The 18660-nt window shown below is 40.6% G+C and overlaps 4 protein-coding genes and 1 pseudogene across 5 annotated transcripts; 4 read left to right on the top strand and 1 right to left on the bottom strand.

Moving 5' to 3' along the window:
- Positions 1-580: 580 nt before the first annotated feature.
- On the top strand, positions 581-4250 carry LOC103928465 (mannose-1-phosphate guanyltransferase alpha). Its single transcript, XM_009337509.3, has 14 exons — positions 581-793; positions 882-979; positions 1106-1285; positions 1389-1449; positions 1565-1611; positions 1733-1825; positions 1953-2043; positions 2395-2443; positions 2750-2866; positions 2961-3108; positions 3318-3410; positions 3509-3577; positions 3736-3778; positions 3895-4250. The coding sequence occupies exons 1-14, from the start codon at positions 745-747 to the stop codon at positions 3993-3995; spliced, it is 1239 nt and encodes a 412-aa protein (XP_009335784.2). The 5' UTR covers positions 581-744; the 3' UTR covers positions 3996-4250.
- Positions 4251-5088: 838 nt separating this feature from the next.
- LOC103928463 (alpha-mannosidase 2) lies at positions 5089-9316 on the top strand. Its single transcript, XM_018642849.2, has 4 exons — positions 5089-5840; positions 6135-6284; positions 6437-6469; positions 6578-9316. The coding sequence occupies exons 1-4, from the start codon at positions 5265-5267 to the stop codon at positions 9314-9316; spliced, it is 3498 nt and encodes a 1165-aa protein (XP_018498365.2). The 5' UTR covers positions 5089-5264.
- A 1624-nt stretch (positions 9317-10940) lies between these two features.
- On the top strand, positions 10941-12740 carry LOC103928462 (protein transport protein SEC13 homolog B). Of its 2 annotated transcripts, none has more exons than XM_009337506.3 (2): positions 10941-11107; positions 11523-12740. In XM_009337506.3, the coding sequence occupies exon 2, from the start codon at positions 11623-11625 to the stop codon at positions 12523-12525; it is 903 nt and encodes a 300-aa protein (XP_009335781.2). In that variant the 5' UTR covers positions 10941-11107; positions 11523-11622; the 3' UTR covers positions 12526-12740. The 2 variants fall into 2 exon arrangements, with proteins under 2 accessions (XP_009335781.2, XP_009335780.2); XM_009337505.3 differs by having other exon boundaries at positions 10943-11107; positions 11538-12740.
- Positions 12741-13858: 1118 nt separating this feature from the next.
- On the top strand, positions 13859-16046 carry LOC103928461. The gene is made up of 5 exons (XM_009337504.3): positions 13859-14339; positions 14444-14705; positions 15251-15349; positions 15432-15643; positions 15840-16046. Exons 1-5 carry the CDS (start codon positions 13891-13893, stop codon positions 15913-15915), a joined length of 1098 nt encoding a protein of 365 aa, XP_009335779.2. The 5' UTR covers positions 13859-13890; the 3' UTR covers positions 15916-16046.
- A 137-nt stretch (positions 16047-16183) lies between these two features.
- LOC125474343 lies at positions 16184-17707 on the bottom strand (annotated as a pseudogene).
- Positions 17708-18660: the final 953 nt, after the last annotated feature.

Genomic DNA, 18660 nt, shown 5'->3' on the forward strand with positions numbered 1-18660 from the left:
AACAACTCTTCACAAGTAGGGAATTGGATTATATAGACATAGGCTTCATTTAATTTCCATCTATCGTGGAAATTAGTTACCTACAGTTGCCTGCAGTTTTCACCAAGTAATGGATAAGCAGTTATCATTTGCTGCATGTTATCAACATATCCTTGCTTATAGGAAGCAGTTTTTCCATGTGTGCAACTTGCATCAGATTGTATTGTTACCCAAAACATTTCATTCTTCACTAAATGATAGTTTAGTCCAATTAAGTTTCTAACAGAATTATCACTGATACACTAGATAGTTGATAATGATTATGTACATTTCAAACTACTTTAATCTATATAGATAGAGAGATTTGAACAAGTGAAATGATATATTTTTGACAAAGGATAATGTTATTTACACAATTATTTTTATCTTCCACACATTCATGATATGTTAATTTTTTGTTATTAATTTATTAAATTCATTCGATCCGACGATCAAAATTTAGAGGATTAAGTGAGAACTAAAAAAACTGCGTGGATAGAGTGACGAACGACGTCGTAGATGGTGTCGAGTTCAAGTAATATTCTCCCTTGGGATCCGATTTTAGCAAAATATTGATTAGTTCCAGGTCTCACCACAGAAGCCAAAAGTCAGCAAAAGTGGTTTAGTAACGAACTCTCTTCTCCTCCAAAGGTTCAAACTTTGAGCTTGTCTCCGAGGAGCTGAGATCTCCAGCCCAGCTCAAGATCTAGGGTTTCCGTTTCAGTCATGGAGGAGAAGGTAGTCGCTGTAATCATGGTGGGCGGGCCTACCAAAGGTACGACTCTTCGTACAATTCATAATCTTTTCCTTCAATTTTTGTTCTTCAATTTTTGTGATTTTTTTGTGTTTGCTTTTCTGGGCAGGGACTAGGTTTCGGCCTCTGTCATTCAACACCCCGAAACCGCTGTTCCCATTGGCTGGGCAGGCTATGGTGTACCACCCCATTTCAGCTTGTAAAAAGGTTAGCTTTTGGCTTCTGGCTTTTAGCTTTTGGATTTTGGCTTTTCAACCTTTAACCAAAATCCCATTAAAGAATTTTGATTTCGAACTAAGTAGCAAGATTTGAATGCTTAATTTTATGCTACAGATACCCAATTTAGCACAAATCTATTTGGTTGGATTCTATGAAGAGAAAGAATTTGCACTGTACGTGTCTTCCATTTCCAATGAGCTCAGAGTGCCAGTGAGGTACTTGAGAGAGGACAAACCGCACGGCTCGGCCGGCGGACTGTATTACTACAGAGATATCATCATGGAAGACAGCCCGGTTCGAATTCTATGCTTAATTCTCGTTTGTTTCCGTTTTCCACTGCAATGTTTGTAATAAGATTTTGCTTAATTCAATGTTGTGTTTTGTGTCTGTGGAACAGTCGCACATCTTTTTGCTGAACTGTGATGTTTGCTGCAGTTTTCCGCTTGCAGACATGCTTGGTGAGTTTTGTGTTCCGTATTCGTGTATGTTAATTGGAAGTTTATTGCGTGGAATTATTGATAAGATTTCAAAAAATTAATTCCTTTTGTTGCTTCTTGTTGTTCATCGTTGCAGAGGCTCATAAAGGATATAAGGGGATGGGTACAATGTTAGTAATTAAGGTTAGTTTGTTGACAGACGGCTTGAATTATTGAATAATGTTACAACTCTGCTCCATATTGCTGATGCTCTTTCCTCTTGTTTTTTCGTCATTCTATTCTTCGTTTTTTGGTTCATCTGTAGGTTTCTGCTGAATCTGCGAACCAGTTTGGGGAGTTGGTTGCTGATCCTGCCACCAAAGAACTATTGCATTATACTGAGAAGCCAGAGACTTTTGTATGTAAACGATGCAGTTAATGTTCAGAAATTGTTCATTTAGTTGGTGTTTGATGATCTCAATTCTTTGTTTTATTTGCTTGTTCCCGGCCACATTTTGTAAGGGTTATCTATTTTCTAAATGCAGGTGAGTGATTTGATCAATTGTGGTGTATATGTATTTACTCCAGATATTTTTTCTGCCATTCAAGAAGTCTCCAGTCACCGAGAAGGCAGAGGTTGGTCCTTTTCTCTGCTGGCATTATAGTTGTGGATTGGTTTGCACTTGGGATCAAATTCTGGCTCTAAAGATGTTTTGTTACTTGATTTGTAATTATTGAGAACAAATTTGGCCTCAACACATATTGCTATTCCTATTTTCTTTTACCCCTATGAAGTGAATGAATCATTTGCTACTCCGTAGAATATTCAAAATTAAGTCATGAAGCTTGGATCATGATGCAAATGAATAGCCGGCCAGCATTCCTAGACGTCTGTCTGTATCTGAAGAATGAACTTATAGCTATTTCTCATTTGAATTCCCTGGTTTCGGTCTTCTGGGGGTCTGACTTTGTATTTGACAATTGCAGCTAATTTACGTCGTGTTTCCAGCTTTGAAGCCCTCCAGTCCGCAACAAGGTTGACATCTTTATCCTGGTTGCATACTTATACTTTGAATAATGAACTTATAGCGATTTCTCATTTAAATTCCCTGGTTTCACTTGAGAAGTGCTTACCGCTTGTTCTGATCGTATCCATTGTGAATGCCCGTTTAAAAGCTAAGATCTTTTTGTGTTAGTACTTAGTACTAGAAGAAGGAACTTTTGTTTGGAATGTCATCTCTTGTGGCATGAATGCAGTATAACGTGCGTTTGGAAATAGAGTTGTAACTGGTTTAAATTAGTGTGTGCCACTTTTAATGTTGATTTACACTCCTTTCAACAGGACTCTTCCTACAGATTTTGTTAGATTGGATCAAGATATTTTGTCACCTCTTGCTGGAAAGAAGAAACTGTATACATATGAGACCATGGACTTTTGGGAACAGATCAAGACTCCTGGGTACCCTAATTTATCCTAATAGCTTCATTTATTTTTCCTTTTCCTTAATCTTTACTATCATTTGCCTTATACTAATCTTTGTTTTCTGTTACAGAATGTCTTTAAAATGTTCGGGTTTGTATCTTTCTCAATTCCAAATTAACTCCGAACACCTTTTAGCTAGTGGAGATGGTACCAAGAATGCTAGAATTGTTGGTAATGTTTATGTTCATCCATCGGCAAAAGTACATCCAACTTCTAAGGTAAGTTCACTTTCATCTCATCTTCTACTAATGTACATGTATCCCATTTTGTTCTGTTCTTATTTGCGGTTGCATGTATATATTGTAAATGAATATTGAACGGTGTAGGATGGTGAATATAGTGGAGGCAGTAGTCATTACTGACACTCTGAATTAGAGCCTCCTTCTTCAGCATTTCCTTCTAAAGTGTGAGTTACTTTTGCGCACAGATTGGTCCCGATGTGTCTCTTTCAGCAAATGTTCGTGTAGGGGCAGGAGTAAGGCTTATAAATTGCATTGTCTTGGATGACGTGGAAATCAAGGTATTGAAGTTGGTATATCGATGGATAAACAAGAACTATAGCGTATTGGGAACGCTTTAGTGAATTTATCCAAACTTCATTGTTCTATTTCATGACAGGAAAATGCAGTCGTTATAAATGCTATTGTTGGATGGAAGTCATCTATTGGAAAATGGTCGCGTGTCCAGGCAAGTCTAGCTATGTAGTTGCACGATAAGGAAAATTCACAAACTTTAGCGAATGCAACTAGTAACTTACCGTTTCTGTTAAGTTATAGATTTCTATAAACTTGTACAGCTTGCTTGTCATTCTTGTGGCTAACTAAGAACTTAATTTACTGGCTTAGGCTGACGGAGACTACAGCGCAAAGCTTGGAATTACCATCCTCGGTATGGTGCCTGGTTTCTCATTTCTTTCGTATATGAATTTGATGCTGTTGAATGCGCAAGGATATTTTTCAATGCATTTGACCGATTTGAAGAGCCCTCTCGTTTTCTTTTCGCAGGAGAAGAGGTGACAGTTGAAGACGAAGTTGTGGTGATCAACAGCATCGTTCTCCCAAATAAGACTCTTAACGTTAGCGTACAGGAGGAAATCATTTTATGATATTCAAGAGAGAGCTTGCTTCCTGGTTTTTGCTCGCCGCTCGTGTTCATGCCGGTATTTTTGTTTAATTATTTTGGTTGACCAGCGTATTGTATAATCGTGCTACGCAAGAACAGCTACGTAACATTTTTGTTTCGACGAAGAATGCATTTGTATCAGATATGTAAAAGTTTATTTGTTTACGAAGGGCAGTCTCAAATGTGCCAGAAAGCGTTTATGTCGAAATGAAATCGAACTTGAGACATCGAGTTAATACTTTTTCTAGTACCTAATTTTCTCTCATTACATGTAAGAGTAAATTGTAACAATGGTTCTTCAACTTTAACTCAATTGGAGCAATGAATCCTCAACTAAAAATTCATTAGCATTGGTTCATCAACTCATTAAAACGTGCTGCTATAGTTTCTCAACTAAAAATTCATTACCAATGGTCCTTCAACTTTAATCCAATCGGAGAAATAGTCTCTCAACTTTAACCCAATTGTAGCAATGATCATTTCAACATAACTCATTTTGACGAAAATGATCATAGCTACACGTTTTGATAAGTTGAAGGATCAATGGTAATGTATTTTTAGTTGAGGGATCATTGCTTCAATTTGATTAAAGTTGCTTAACCATTGCTACAATTTACTCTATATATAATATATCAGAGAAAATTGGCTTTTTAGCCAAAATGATACATGAAATTGACATAATTTCTCACTTTAGACCATGAGATTTGAAATCGATAGAAGTGATCCATGAGTTTGAACATCGTTAATTATTTTAGTTTTTTACAAAAAAGAATTTCGTCGAATAAGGATAAAATAACAAAAATACTTTGATTTTTTGTCAAATCATTTTGGCCAATTGTATACAAAGTGAGGTTATTTTTATCATTTTAGTCCTTATTTAACACCAATTTTGTATGAAATGACCTAAATGATTGATGATGGACAAACACAAACAATTTTTATCGAATTCAAATATCAAAGATCAAATGAGAAGTTAAACCAATCTCATAATTTTAGCTAAAAAGTCAAGAAAAATGCAGAAGTCAAGAGTGTTGAAGAGAAAAGTCCAATAATCCGACCGATCCGATTGGTATTGCCGTATTGGTCCCGTCGTCGCTACACTAACCAAAACCTCACTACTACAAACAAACTAATAACTCTCCGCCGCGGGGCCCCACCCACCGTCAGCAAGCAAACGACCGACTGTAAAGTCTTTCTCCTCCTCTTCCTCCTTCCCTTCGATCTCATTTCGCCCAAAGCAAAACAAACGACAATGGCTTTCTCATCGTACATCGGCAGCACCCGCCGCGGCGGCTGGGCCAACTCCCTCCTCCCCTCCTCCTCCGCTTCCAACCCCAAATCCAAGCTCACTAGAAAGCCCCGCAGGCGATTATTCCTCCGCGACTTCATCTTCGCAAACTTCTTCATCATCGGCCTCTCGATCTCCCTCTTCCTATTTCTCATCGTCATCCTCCGCTACGGCGTCCCCACACCCCTCTCCACCCACTTCAAATCCAAATCCTCCACCCGCTTCTCCAAGCCCCGAAAGCCCATCTCCCGCAAACCCGTCTCGGCCGCCGATTCGGGATCCGCCGCCGCTGCAGGGGCCACCGTTGACATCACCACCAAGGAGCTGTACGACAAGATTGAATTCTCGGATATGGACGGCGGGCCGTGGAAGCAGGGGTGGCGGGTGAGCTACAAAGGGGACGAGTGGGACTCTGAGAAATTGAAGGTGTTTGTGGTGCCCCATTCGCATAACGATCCCGGCTGGAAGCTCACCGTCGAAGAGTACTACGATAGGCAATCCAGGCATATTCTCGACACCATTGTCGATACGCTTTCTAAGGTGAGCAAAAGATTCAAACTTTTAATCGGGTTTTGCTTGAGCTTAAATTTTGCTCATTTGGGTTAAATTTTCTTGTTTTATATGATTAGTGCATGGAGTTCATATGTTGATTGTTTTAATTATAGAAGAACTTGCATTTCGTATGATAGCAGTAATTGCATTGAGTTCATATGTTGATTGTTTTAATTAACTACATATAATTTTGGTTTTGCTGTTCTGTTGAGGTTTTTCTGTTTTCGAAACCTTCCGAGATTGTGTTTGATTCAATTGAGTGGATTTTTCCTGGATGTGTAGGATTCTCGGCGCAAGTTTATATGGGAAGAGATGTCTTATCTCGAAAGATGGTGGAGGGACTCCTCTGATCTCAAAAGGGAGTCATTCACAAATTTGGTGAAGAATGGTCAGTTAGAAATTGTTGGAGGTGGCTGGGTAATGAACGATGAGGTAATATTCATATATGTAAGCTTTTGTTTAACTGCATGCTTGTTTTTACCGGTATAGCATATGCTTAGACTACTCTTAGATCTACGTTGATTTTTTAACCAATGCGTTCGTGTTGTTGAAGCTTAATAGATTGGTTCTTCTTCTTGGTGCAGGCTAATTCACATTATTATGCCATAATTGAGCAGGTACATTATATTAAATTTTTTATATTTTATATTGTTCTTTGTTAAGATTTTATGCATCTCTTATGCTGCTGAAATGCTTCTTATATCTTTCGGCAATTGATGTATCAGATGACAGAAGGAAATATGTGGTTGAATGAAACTGTTGGGGTTGTTCCTAAAAATGCATGGGCGATAGATCCGTTTGGATACTCACCTACCATGGCATATCTTCTCCGTCGCATGGGTTTTGAAAATATGCTTATTCAGAGGACCCATTATGAGCTGAAGAAGGAACTTGCACTGCATAAAAATTTGGAGTATATATGGCGTCAGAGCTGGGATGTGGATGAAACTACCGATATTTTTGTCCATATGATGCCCTTTTATTCTTATGATATTCCACATACTTGTGGGCCAGAGCCTGCCATTTGTTGTCAGTTTGACTTTGCTCGAATGCGTGGCTTTGTTTATGAACTCTGTCCGTGGGGAGACAATCCGGTAGAGACCAACCAGGAAAATGTTCAGGAGCGGGCGCTTATTCTACTGGATCAATATAAGAAGAAATCAACACTGTACAGGACAAATACACTTCTTATTCCTCTTGGAGATGATTTCCGCTACATAAGCATCGATGAAGCTGAAGCTCAGTTTAGGAACTACCAAATGTTGTTTGACTATATCAATTCTAATCCCAGTTTAAACACAGAGGTCAAGTTTGGAACTTTGGAAGATTACTTTTGGACCCTTCGTGAGGAGGCTGAAAGAATAAATCATTCACTTCCTGGTGAGATTGGTTCCGGTCAGGTTGGGGGTTTTCCTTCTTTGTCAGGTGACTTCTTCACTTATGCTGATAGGCAACAGGACTATTGGAGTGGCTATTATGTTTCCAGGCCTTTCTTCAAGGCTGTTGATCGAGTACTTGAGCAAACACTTCGTACCACAGATATGATGATGGCTTTCCTGCTTGGGTACTGCGAGAGAGCACAATGTGAAAAGTTGCCCATGGGGTTCTCCTACAAGTTGGCTGCTGCCAGGAGGAACTTGGCTCTTTTCCAGCATCATGATGGTGTGACTGGTACTGCTAAAGATCATGTGGTCCTGGACTATGGGACTCGGATGCACACATCTTTGCAGGACTTGCAGATTTTCATGTCTAAAGCTATTGAAGTACTGCTTGGAATACGCCATGAGAAAAATGACAATAACCCTTCTCAGTTTGAGCCAGAACAGGTGAGATCTAAATATGATGTTCAGCCTGTCCATAGAGCAATCATGGCCCGTGAAGGAACTAGACAATCAGTGGTGTTTTTTAATCCTTTGGGGCAGACAAGAGAAGAGGTTGTGATGGTTATTGTTAACCGTCCAGATGTTACTGTTCTGGACTCAAACTCGACATGTGTTCAAAGCCAAATATCTCCTGAGCTGCAGCATGATAAAAGCAAAATATTTACTGGAAGGCATCGTGTTTACTGGCAGGTTTCTGTTCCCGCCTTGGGGTTGCAAACATATTACATTGCTAACGGGTTGCATGGATGTGAAAAGGCCAAACCAGCAAAACTAAGATTCTTCTCAAAGTCTAGTTCTTTATCTTGCCCCACTCCATATGCATGCTCAAAAGCAGACGCTGATGTGGCTGAAATCACGAACAGGCACCAAATACTCACATTTGATGTGAAGCATGGTCTGTTGCAGAAAGTCAGCCATAAGAATGGTTCCCAAAATGTTGTGGGTGAAGAAATAGCTATGTACTCTAGTATGGGAAGTGGAGCCTACCTATTTAAACCCAATGGTGATGCACAGCTTATCATTGAAGAAGGTGGGCAGTTGGTGATCTCTGAGGGCCCTTTGGTGCAGGAAGTATACTCTTATCCAAGGACCGAATGGGAAAAGAGCCCCATTTCTCATAGCACTCGTGTCTACAATGGAGAGAATACTGTACAGGAATTTCTCATCGAGAAGGAGTATCATGTTGAGCTTCTTGGTCAGGAGTTCGATGACAAGGAGTTGATAGTTAGATATAAAACAGATGTTGATAACAAAAGAATATTCTTTTCTGATTTAAATGGCTTTCAGATGAGCAGGAGAGAAACCTATGATAAAATCCCAGTTCAGGGCAATTACTACCCTATGCCTTCTCTTGCATTCATGCAGGGGTCTGCTGGTCAGCGGTTTTCGGTCCATTCCCGGCAGTCATTGGGTGTGGCAAGTCTTAAAAGTGGATGGTTGGAGATTATGCTTGACCGTCGTTTGGTAAGAGATGATGGACGAGGTCTTGGACAAGGAGTGATGGACAACCGCGCAATGAATGTAATCTTCCACATTGTTGTGGAGTCTAACATTTCAGCCACATCAAACCCAGTTTCCAGCTCATTGCCCTTAAATCCCTCACTTCTTTCTCACCGCATCAGTGCTCACCTGAACTATCCGTTGCATGCATTCATTGCCAAGAAGCCAGAGGAGTTATCAGTGCAGCCACCCCCAAGATCTTTCTCCCCCTTAGCCGCTCCCTTACCATGTGATCTGCATATTGTAAGTTTTAAGGTTCCCCAACCTCTAAAATACACTCAGCAACCTCTCGAAGACTCTAGGTTTGCCCTAATTTTACAGAGACAAAACTGGGACTCTTCATATTGTCGGAAGGGCAGATCAGGGTGCACTAGATTTGCTGATGAGACTGTGAATCTCTTTTACATGTTCAAGGACCTTATGGTATTGAATGCAAGAGTTACTTCCTTAAATCTTTTACATGAGGACATGGATATGCTTGGGTATACTGAGCAATTTGGAGATCTTGCTCAAGACGGACACGTTCTTATCTCTCCAATGGAAATACAGGCTTACAAGTTGGAATTGCGGCCACCCAAATGAATGTACTAGCAACTGGTTTCTTACTGTATTCTCATTGTTGCTTCTTCAGCAGGGTTTATAGCTAAGAGCTATGACGCATCCTTATCTCTCCCGTAGAAATGCAGGCATACAAGTTCAAGTTACTACCACACGGGCAAAGGTACTTGTGACTGATTTCATTACTGCATTCTCATGGACGCTTCGTCAATGGGGTTAGTAGCAAATTACAATGGTTTATCACATCCCGCTATCAGCCTGATGAAAGTGGGAACCATGTATATGCTGCTACTTCAATACATGTTGCCAAGTCAGGGCATAGACAATTAGTAGAGTAGCGATACAGTCGAAGTAGTCATCCACGGTTGCCCTTGGGAGCAAGTCGATTGATAGACTTGCCCTCGGGATTCTTTTTGTTGTAAAATTGCTGCTAACAATTATGTATGAGATTAGGACCAGTAATTGTGTGTTCAAAATGATAGTGAGGTAAGTGGTGGTGTTTGGATTTTGTTTCAGGTATGATTTTGCTTGTAATGGTTTGCATCCATGAAATAGAGGGCTATTTTTGAAGTTTGCAGCTGTAGTTAATTCTTATCTATGTGAAATGGAGGGCTAATTTGTTGTCTAAGTACATCCATCCAAGAGATTCTTAGGTATGATCACCCGGGCTATGTCACCTGTCCGTCCAAAGACAACAACTTTGGTTCGAGCACCACATGGTGCGGACTGTGTGGTCAAGACACAGTGGTAAGTAGGGTCTGAATGCATAGGTTGGCCCTGGGTGAGATTTTGTGTGCGGAGGGATGAGGCCGTTCGGAAGGCCAAACCCTAGAATTTCTCTTGCCTAAGCCACAAGCAAGGAGGACCTCTTGTATTTAGGACCGACATGGACCCGAATACAAAGAGCTATCTTCTTTGTGTCTTGAGCGGGTGCAAAACTCTATTGTAAAAAAAAGGAAAAATTATCTGACAAGCATCCATTGTAACAAGTGGCAAACATCTATTGGACACTTGGCAAGAGAGTCTGCTCTTTTTTTTATTTGTCAATTTACCTCCTGCATTTTAATTTTAGCCGATTGTCCTCTTGAACTTTTATAATTAACTAATTTCTCCCTTGAACTTTAATTTTAGCCGATTACCCCATGAACTTTATAAATAGCCAATTTCCCAAATACGCTAGATTTTAAAAATTTTCATTCATCCAACTTTTTTATCCATTTTGATCACGCGGACAACACATGACAATGTATTAGGGCAAAAAGAATGAAAAATTGGATGGATGAAAAATTTTAAATCTAACGCTATTGGAGTAAATTAGCTATTTGTAATATTTTAGAGGAGTAATCGGCTAAAGTTAAAGTTCGTGGGGGAAAATTGACTAATTATAAAAGTTCAAGAGGGTAATTGGCTAAAATTAAAGTTTAGGAGGAAAATTAACGCCTCTATACAAGTTTAGGGAGCAAATTGACAAATACTTTTTTTTTTTTTTTTTTTTTTTTTTAAATTTTATGAAGAGAAGAGAGATAGAGTCTTTCTTTAAACACATTAACGATATGAGAAATATCTATTGAATGATCAACTGGGCCAACTGACTGGCTATGCATATTATGGATGCCCATATCCAAATCAAAGCCCACGTGCCTAAACATTCCCTAAGAAACACGCACGCACTCTCTCAGCTGCTGAAGCCTGAAAGTTAGCGACTCTCTCTCCTCTCTCTTACAAAGATAAGTGCTTTCTCTCAACTGAAGAAATTTTGGTTCTCCGATCAGAGACCTCCGCCGCGTCCTCTCTCTCTCTCTCTTCCTCTCAGAGGTCAGTCGCTCCTCCACTTATATTTCCGATGTAAAATCTGTTCAATTTCTGGCACGATATTTTCAGATCTATCACATTTTTTTTCTAGATCTTCCCTTACGGAGCTACTGAAATCAAAGTTTCTGGAATTTTTATTTTCGGCTTCAAATAATCTGAAATTATGATTGATTTCGTTTTATTGGTATGAAAATTTAAATTAAATTATGGGTTTTTATAGCGAATTATTTTTTCTCCTGTGATCTGTTAGATCTTCAACCTGCTGTAAGAGGAATTTCTCGCAAAATAATATTTTTATTGTGAATTTGTTTATTTCAATTTCTTGTTGTTTGTGATATAATTTGCCTATAGAAATTATCTGAATTGCAATAATTTGGGAATTTAGTTAGTGAATTTAGACTTGAATTTTGATATGAAGAACATTGTAATCCAGAGGAAGCATAAGGGAGACAAATTCAGGAAATTGAAGGAAAGGTGATTTGGGGACATTTTGGGCACGAGAATATAAATTGGTAACGATGCCTGCACAGAAGATCGAAACGGGTCACCAGGACACTGTCCACGATGTAGCCATGGATTACTACGGAAAGCGGCTAGCAACAGCTTCGTCTGATGCCACCATTAAGATAATTGGTGTTGGAAACGCTTCACAGCACCTAGCTACACTGTCAGCTCATAGCGGCCCGGTTTGGGAGGTAGCTTGGGCGCATCCCAAGTTCGGGTCAATCCTTGCTTCCTGTTCTTACGATGGTCAGGTGATCATCTGGAAGGAGGGCAATCCGAATGAGTGGCAACAGGCTCATGTGTTTAATGACCACAAGTCGTCAGTAAATTCCATTTCTTGGGCACCTCATGAACTTGGTCTAATCTTAGCTTGCGGTTCTTCTGATGGGAATATATCGGTTTTCACTGCCAGGGCCGATGGTGGTTGGGACACCACGAAGATAGATCAAGCCCACCCTGTTGGAGTAACCTCAGTTTCATGGGCCCCAGCAATGGCTCCTGGTGCTCTAGTAGGATCTGGACTGCTTGATCCCGTTCATAAGCTGGCATCTGGTGGGTGTGATAATACTGTGAAGGTGTGGAAGCTGTACAATGGGATTTGGAAGATGGATTGCTTTCCGGCCCTTCAAATGCACAGTGATTGGGTGAGAGATGTAGCCTGGGCACCCAACTTGGGACTCCCAAAGTCCACAATCGCAAGTGCTTCACAGGATGGAACAGTGGTGATTTGGACTGTGGCTAAGGAAGGCGAGCAATGGGAGGGGAAGGTTTTGAAGGATTTCAAGACCCCGGTCTGGAGGGTGTCATGGTCACTAACTGGAAATTTGCTGGCGGTAGCTGATGGGAATAACAATGTAACATTGTGGAAAGAATCTGTCGATGGCGAGTGGCAACAAGTAAGCACAGTCGAGCCATAGGTTTTGTGATCACCACTACTTCCAATTACTGTCTTAACGGTATTCTTCATGAACTAGAGTGATAGCGTCTTAGAACAGAATTATCTCGGTTTTATTTTCAATACTTTGCCTGTAACAGTTAGTGCTTTATCGAATTGGTTCTTTGCTTATTGTGGGATGAAGATTCAGGTTTCGTGTTGTAATCAGTTGGAGTTGTTCGATCGTATGTGTTTTCACTCCTTGTGTATCTGTTTCTGATTTACTTTTTTTAGGTCTTTTTTGCTGGTGAAATTGTAAAGGATGTGCTATCCACACTCTTTTTTACTTTTCACACACCCTTTGTTAATTGCTCTTCGTTGATCTTTTTCAATTTATTTGATCTAGGTGGCCGAAAATTTAGACGGGTGTGTGAGAAGTAAACAGGGGTGTGTATATATCACACTCCAATGGTAATAGTCATAAGTTGTACTACTCGTTGGTTTTGGACATGGATTCTCTCCGGATCCATTGGTCCTAATCCACCAAGTCACATCATCTAGGCCATTAAAATTTGATCCAACGGCTACAAACAAGGGCTCACTTTAAAAGTTATAATAATTTTAACCGTTAGATCAAATTTCAATGGCTCAGATGATGTGACTTGATGGATTAGCTGATGGATCAAATTTTAGTGGCTCTGATGATGTGACTTGTTGAATTGGGACAATGAATCCGAAGAGGAACCATGTCCGTTGGTTTTCACTTGGTGGAAATGCTCAAGTTATGACCAAATTATGATATCTTAGCTAATGTTGCTTTTACCTGCGTGGCAAGATTTTTGTTAGTCTGGGAGTTAAAAAATGAGGTGTGATTGGAACGTGAGAATGAATCGAGTACAAATCTCTTCTTTCTCTTTTGAACGGTCCAAATTGAATTACGTGATCTATCAGCTCACAAAAATTAAGAGTACAAATCTCCCCCTTTCTTTTTTTGAACGGTTTGAATCGAATTATGTGATCTGTCAGCTCAGAATCTCAATTACAAAGAAGAAACAAAGTAGCAACCAAGTTCTTTTTTCTCCTCTACTTTAGCTAATTAGATACGTGGTCCAATTGCAAATTGCCAACTCACTCGATTACAATAATTGCAATAGTAATTAAATTTTATTTTATTAGAAATTGATTCACAAAAATCCCCAACAAACTTATACTCGCTTTCGCCGTAGTAGGTACTTGTCTAATAAGATAAGTAAATCAGTGGCGAATCTGTAATTTCCTTAAAAGCCCAGGTCAATCTCATCAGCCAATCAAAATTGAACGGGCAGATAAAAGGATTGAAGATTCCAGGAGGCGCAAGCCACAGAGAGTGAGAGAGGCGGAGAGCCTCCAACAAATAGCCAGCTCGTTCATGGCGGCGCCAGCTCGCGCCTTCGTTTTCTCCCGCTTCGCCGACCTCTCTCTCAAGCCATCCCAACCGCCCCCACCGATTTCCCGCCACCTCCTCGTCCGCCCCTTACTCCCCTCCTCCTTTCCGCGGCGACGTTTGTCCGCCGGTTCAACTTCTTCCGTCCGATGCCTCATCTCCGGCGTCGACGGCGGCGGCGTATCGGACGAGTTCGTCTCGACTCGGAAGTCCGGGTTCGACCGCGGCTTCTCCGTGATTTCGAACATGCTCAAGAAAATTGAGCCCCTCGACACCTCCGTTATCTCCAAGGGCGTTTCGGATTCCGCCAGGGACTCCATGAAGCAGACCATTTCTACTATGCTGGGGTTGCTCCCGTCCGATCAGTTCTCCGTCACCGTTAGGGTTTGCAAGGCACCCCTCCATCGCCTCCTCGCATCCTCCATAATCACCGGGTAATAATTCACATTTCTATCCCCTTTCTTCAAATTTCAGTAAATTCAGTGCGTAATTGTATTAATTAGAGTAAAATTGCTTTGGGATTTATCGTATCAATTAGATATACACTGTGGAACGCGGAGTATCGGATATCGTTGATGAGGAATTTCGACATATCCACGGAGAATTCTGTGCCGTTGGATCGGTCGGAGATGGATGGGGTGTCGGATAGGGTGGAGAGCGGGGAAAGGGATGGTGGTAATGGTATCGGGCTGAGTAGCGAACTTTTGGATTCAGCAACTCCTCAGGTTTTCGGCGATTTGCCTCCGGAGGCTTTGAATTATATCCAGACGTTGCAATCAGAGCTGACAAATGTGAAGGAGGTGAGCATTTGCTCTGTGAATTTTCTGTCCTTTTCATTTCCACAATTACTAATGCTTTTCTTCGAATTGAGCCTAAAATAGTCGAAAATTCTAGTTTGGACTGCTTTGTTTTAGTTTCGAAAGCAAGATCAAAGCTCGTTTTTGTTTGGTTTATGATCTTCCAAGTTTTAGTTTCTGAACGTTTTTATATTCGTTGTATGTGTCTTTATCAATCATATATACGAAGGTGGCAAATCAACCCATTGGGTTGTCAATAGGTAACTATTAAGACCCGTTTAGTTTGATTTCACTGTCATAAGGTGGTGAGATTTGTGGTGGTAAGAATGGTAGTGGTGATGATGGTGTAATACCTTATTATGGTGAAATCAAACTAAACGGGTCTTAATGGTTACCCATTAACAACCCAATGGGTTGATTTGCTACCTCTAGGTAACGACGCTTAAGTTTTGTGTTTTTGAGCTTAATTTGATATTGAAGTTAAATGCCTGAAGGATTGTGCATTGTTTTAAGCAGAATGTGGGAATGACATGCTTTGGTTTTTTCAGGAACTGAAGGCGGAAAAGCAGGAAAATATGCAATTAGAATATGATACGGGACCTAGGAATGATTTATTGGACTATCTACGGTCTCTAGATTCTAATATGGTAATAATCTTACTTTGTGATGGAGTTGCAATTTTTATGAGTCCATCCTTTCTTATGATGCTACCATCATTTGTTTTAACAGGTAACTGAATTATCTCGACCGTCATCATTAGAGGTGAAGGAAATTATACACCAGCTTGTTCAAAATATATTGCAGAGATTCTTCAAAGACGGTACTTCCTCAGAATTTGTTGAAGATTTGGTGACAGGGGACAAAGAGATTGGCCTAGATGCTGATGGCGAACTTGAGACCATAGGAACTTCACGAGATTACCTAGCGAAGCTGCTTTTCTGGTTAGACTCCTGTCATAGTCCTCCTTAAATGGCTTGTTTTTATTGCTTGTCCAAATTTACTTTGCATGAAGTCACTTCTGGGAATGGTCCGCCGTAGAGTCGTAGATGCAAAGTGCTTCAGATTTTTCTGATAACTTGGTAGTAGAACCAATTCCATTAGCGATTGAAATCTGAAAATTCACAATTCTTTTGGCAGGTGTATGTTGTTAGGTCATCATTTAAGAGGCTTGGAGAACCGATTACATTTGAGTTGCGTTGTTGGATTATTGTGAAGAGAGGAAAGTGCGAAGCGTGTACATTCTTCATGTTCATCTATGTCAACCTTGTTTGTTTTTCATCTGTATCATTCTTCTTCTTCGAAATGAAAGCGTTTTACGGAATAACGCAATAATTTTCGCTTGTTCTTCTGACCTCTTGCATCTTGATCTACATAACTTAACCTATCAAAGATTTGGAAAGACGCTCTAAAAAAGATATTGAGCACTTGGAGAAAACCGAAACTTGATACAAAACTGAGCGCATTGACGATCTAGGCATATGTTGTTTGGCAAAATGGAACAATATGTTCCAAAAATTTTCATTCAGTTCAAATCTCTCCCTCTATTTACATCTGGTAGAAATAATATTTCTTCCCATCTATCAATGAATTTCTGTAAAAAATAAAAATAAAAATAAATAAATAATCCTGTTACTAATTAATGCTACAACATAAAAAATTGTTGATGGTGGTCGTGTTGAAGAAGATGCAGATCTTGAAGGTGACTTTGATGGTGTTTGTAGAGATCGTAAGGGGCCCAGAGAAGATCGACAGGGCAAGGCATTCCCAAATCCAGCCGCGTCCATGGCTTCCCGCCCCCGCTCCAATGCAGCAAACTCACCGGACCCGGATGCAGAGGCCTGCAGCTGTTCATCAAATTATCGCCGCCGAGGCCGTGCTGGTTCCACCGGTGGTGAATCGCCTCCACGTCGCCGCCGAACACCAGCAGAAACGGCGGAAGAGAACCCAGCTCGTAAATCCTCTTCTCCTTCTGAATCTCCATCCAATTCTCGATCTTTCTCGTAAACCCTCCGGCCCTCCATCTCACCAAGTCGATGACCATCACGCCGGTGTTGAAATAGCACGGTTGTTTTTTATCGAACGCCTTGGGGAGCTCGGAATCTCTCCAGAACTCGTCGGAGAAATACTTGGTGAAATTGGCGTGGCAGTACTCCGGAGCTCCGATCACTCTCGACCCGGATAAGGAAATCCCCCATAACTTCTGGATATCATCGACGACAACGACATCGGAGTCGAGATAGATCACTCGCTCGACGCAGGGGTCGAGCAAATCAGCCAAGTAGCTCCTCGCGTAGTTCAATGGGTTCTCCAGAGCTCGGCGAATCGAAGGAGAAATCAGATGGTTCACCAGACTCTCTCTGAAGATATAAACTCGGAAATTAAGCGCCGGAAAAGTTGACTGTCAGAATGCGAGAGAGGTGGTGAGAATCAACCGAGCCGGAATCCGAGGCGACGAAGTGGAAGAATGTGTTCTCCGGGCAGGAGGCTTGCTTGAAAACAGAGTGCACGGCGGCAATGGTGCCGCGCAAGTACTCGGAATCGATTGTCATTGCGACGTGGACGAGGGAGGAATCACAGACGTCGTTTGCTGCACCTGGAAGAACACGGCAGCTGATTCCGTTTGTGTATTTGGGAGCTTCTGAGAAATCCATGTGGAATCGTTTTTCATTTCCCGGTCGGGTTTGCGAGTCCGGGAATGATCGGATTGCGTTTGCGGGAATGGGGACGGCTGAGAGGAGGAGTAGGAGGAGGAGGAGAGAAATGGGTTTAAGGAGAAGCATCGTCGGCGATGGAGGAGGGGAATGGAAATGGAGAGGAGGAGGAGAGGAAGGACTATTTGTAAGTGAAATGGTCAAAGAAAAAGCAAAGAGAGAGAGTAAACGTCTTTTTTGTGTTAACAGAAAAACGCGTCTGAATATTATTTGGTTGCTTAAATTGTAATAATTAGTTGGGAACAAAAAATTAAACTTGCACTAACAGTCCCGGTAGCTTATTCGGGTTTTCATTTTCATTCCGATAGTTTGTTTTTCTTTCAGTGTTAATCCTTGTTGGTTCGCTTCGTTAGCATCGTTTCAATCTGGCAATGAGGCGAATTTTTTTTGTTTCTCAGTTAATCCTTGTATGAATCAGTCGCAAGCCTCAACTCGGGTGGATTTGTTCTTTTGTTTCTCAGTTAAGTTGTTTTTCAGCTGTTGTTTTCCTTGCAGGCTTTTACCAGTTACGCTTATGTAGGGAAGGAGTTATGCTCATAAAAAGCACTTTTAGTCTTTGTATAAGCAATCCCAAATATGTCTAAAGTAAAAATCAAAACAAACTTATTTGGATGAAAGTGCAAAAAAATAAATTGTAGAGAAGAAGGTGAAATTTCTGGAAAACTGAGAGGACAGTTATGCAATATAACACATTTGGTTTGGTGCAGAGGAATTTTCTTGTAGGTGGGTTGTTTGAATATTATTTTAATATTGGATTAAAAAAAAAGAGAATATTATTTTAATATGCCTTTCCACTGGAGCTTCTGTCCAGCATGGGAAGCCATGTGGCCATGTGCTTTGAACAGCTTGGATTATCATTACATTATTGCACTTATTGTTACTCAATGGCAAGTGTCCACATGCCATGAATGAGAATGAGGTTTAATACGGATTTTTGTGTCAATAGTCTAAAGATTGAGAGACTGTTTAGAGAGACAAGGGGATTCAAATCGTTCAAGTTTTTGAGTTTTTGCGAAGTAGGTCAACGAGAGAGGTTAATGGGACTGTAGGATTGAAGTTGATTAGTTCAGATCTCTTGATTTACGGACTCTGAAACAGGAGATTCAGAGTGAATCTCAATGCCATGAAAGTACCTTATTTTAACCAAAAATGATTATATTTATTTTACTTGTGGTACCAAATTAAAAAAAAAAAAACATTTATCTTGGACTAAAACACAATTGCTGTTTTTACCTTTCAAGTTTCAA

The sequence above is a fragment of a genome, unplaced genomic scaffold (genome assembly GCF_019419815.1).
Source record: "Pyrus x bretschneideri cultivar Hongxiangsu unplaced genomic scaffold, Pyrus_bretschneideri_v1 Contig12, whole genome shotgun sequence".
Classification (NCBI taxonomy): Eukaryota; Viridiplantae; Streptophyta; class Magnoliopsida; order Rosales; family Rosaceae; genus Pyrus; species Pyrus x bretschneideri.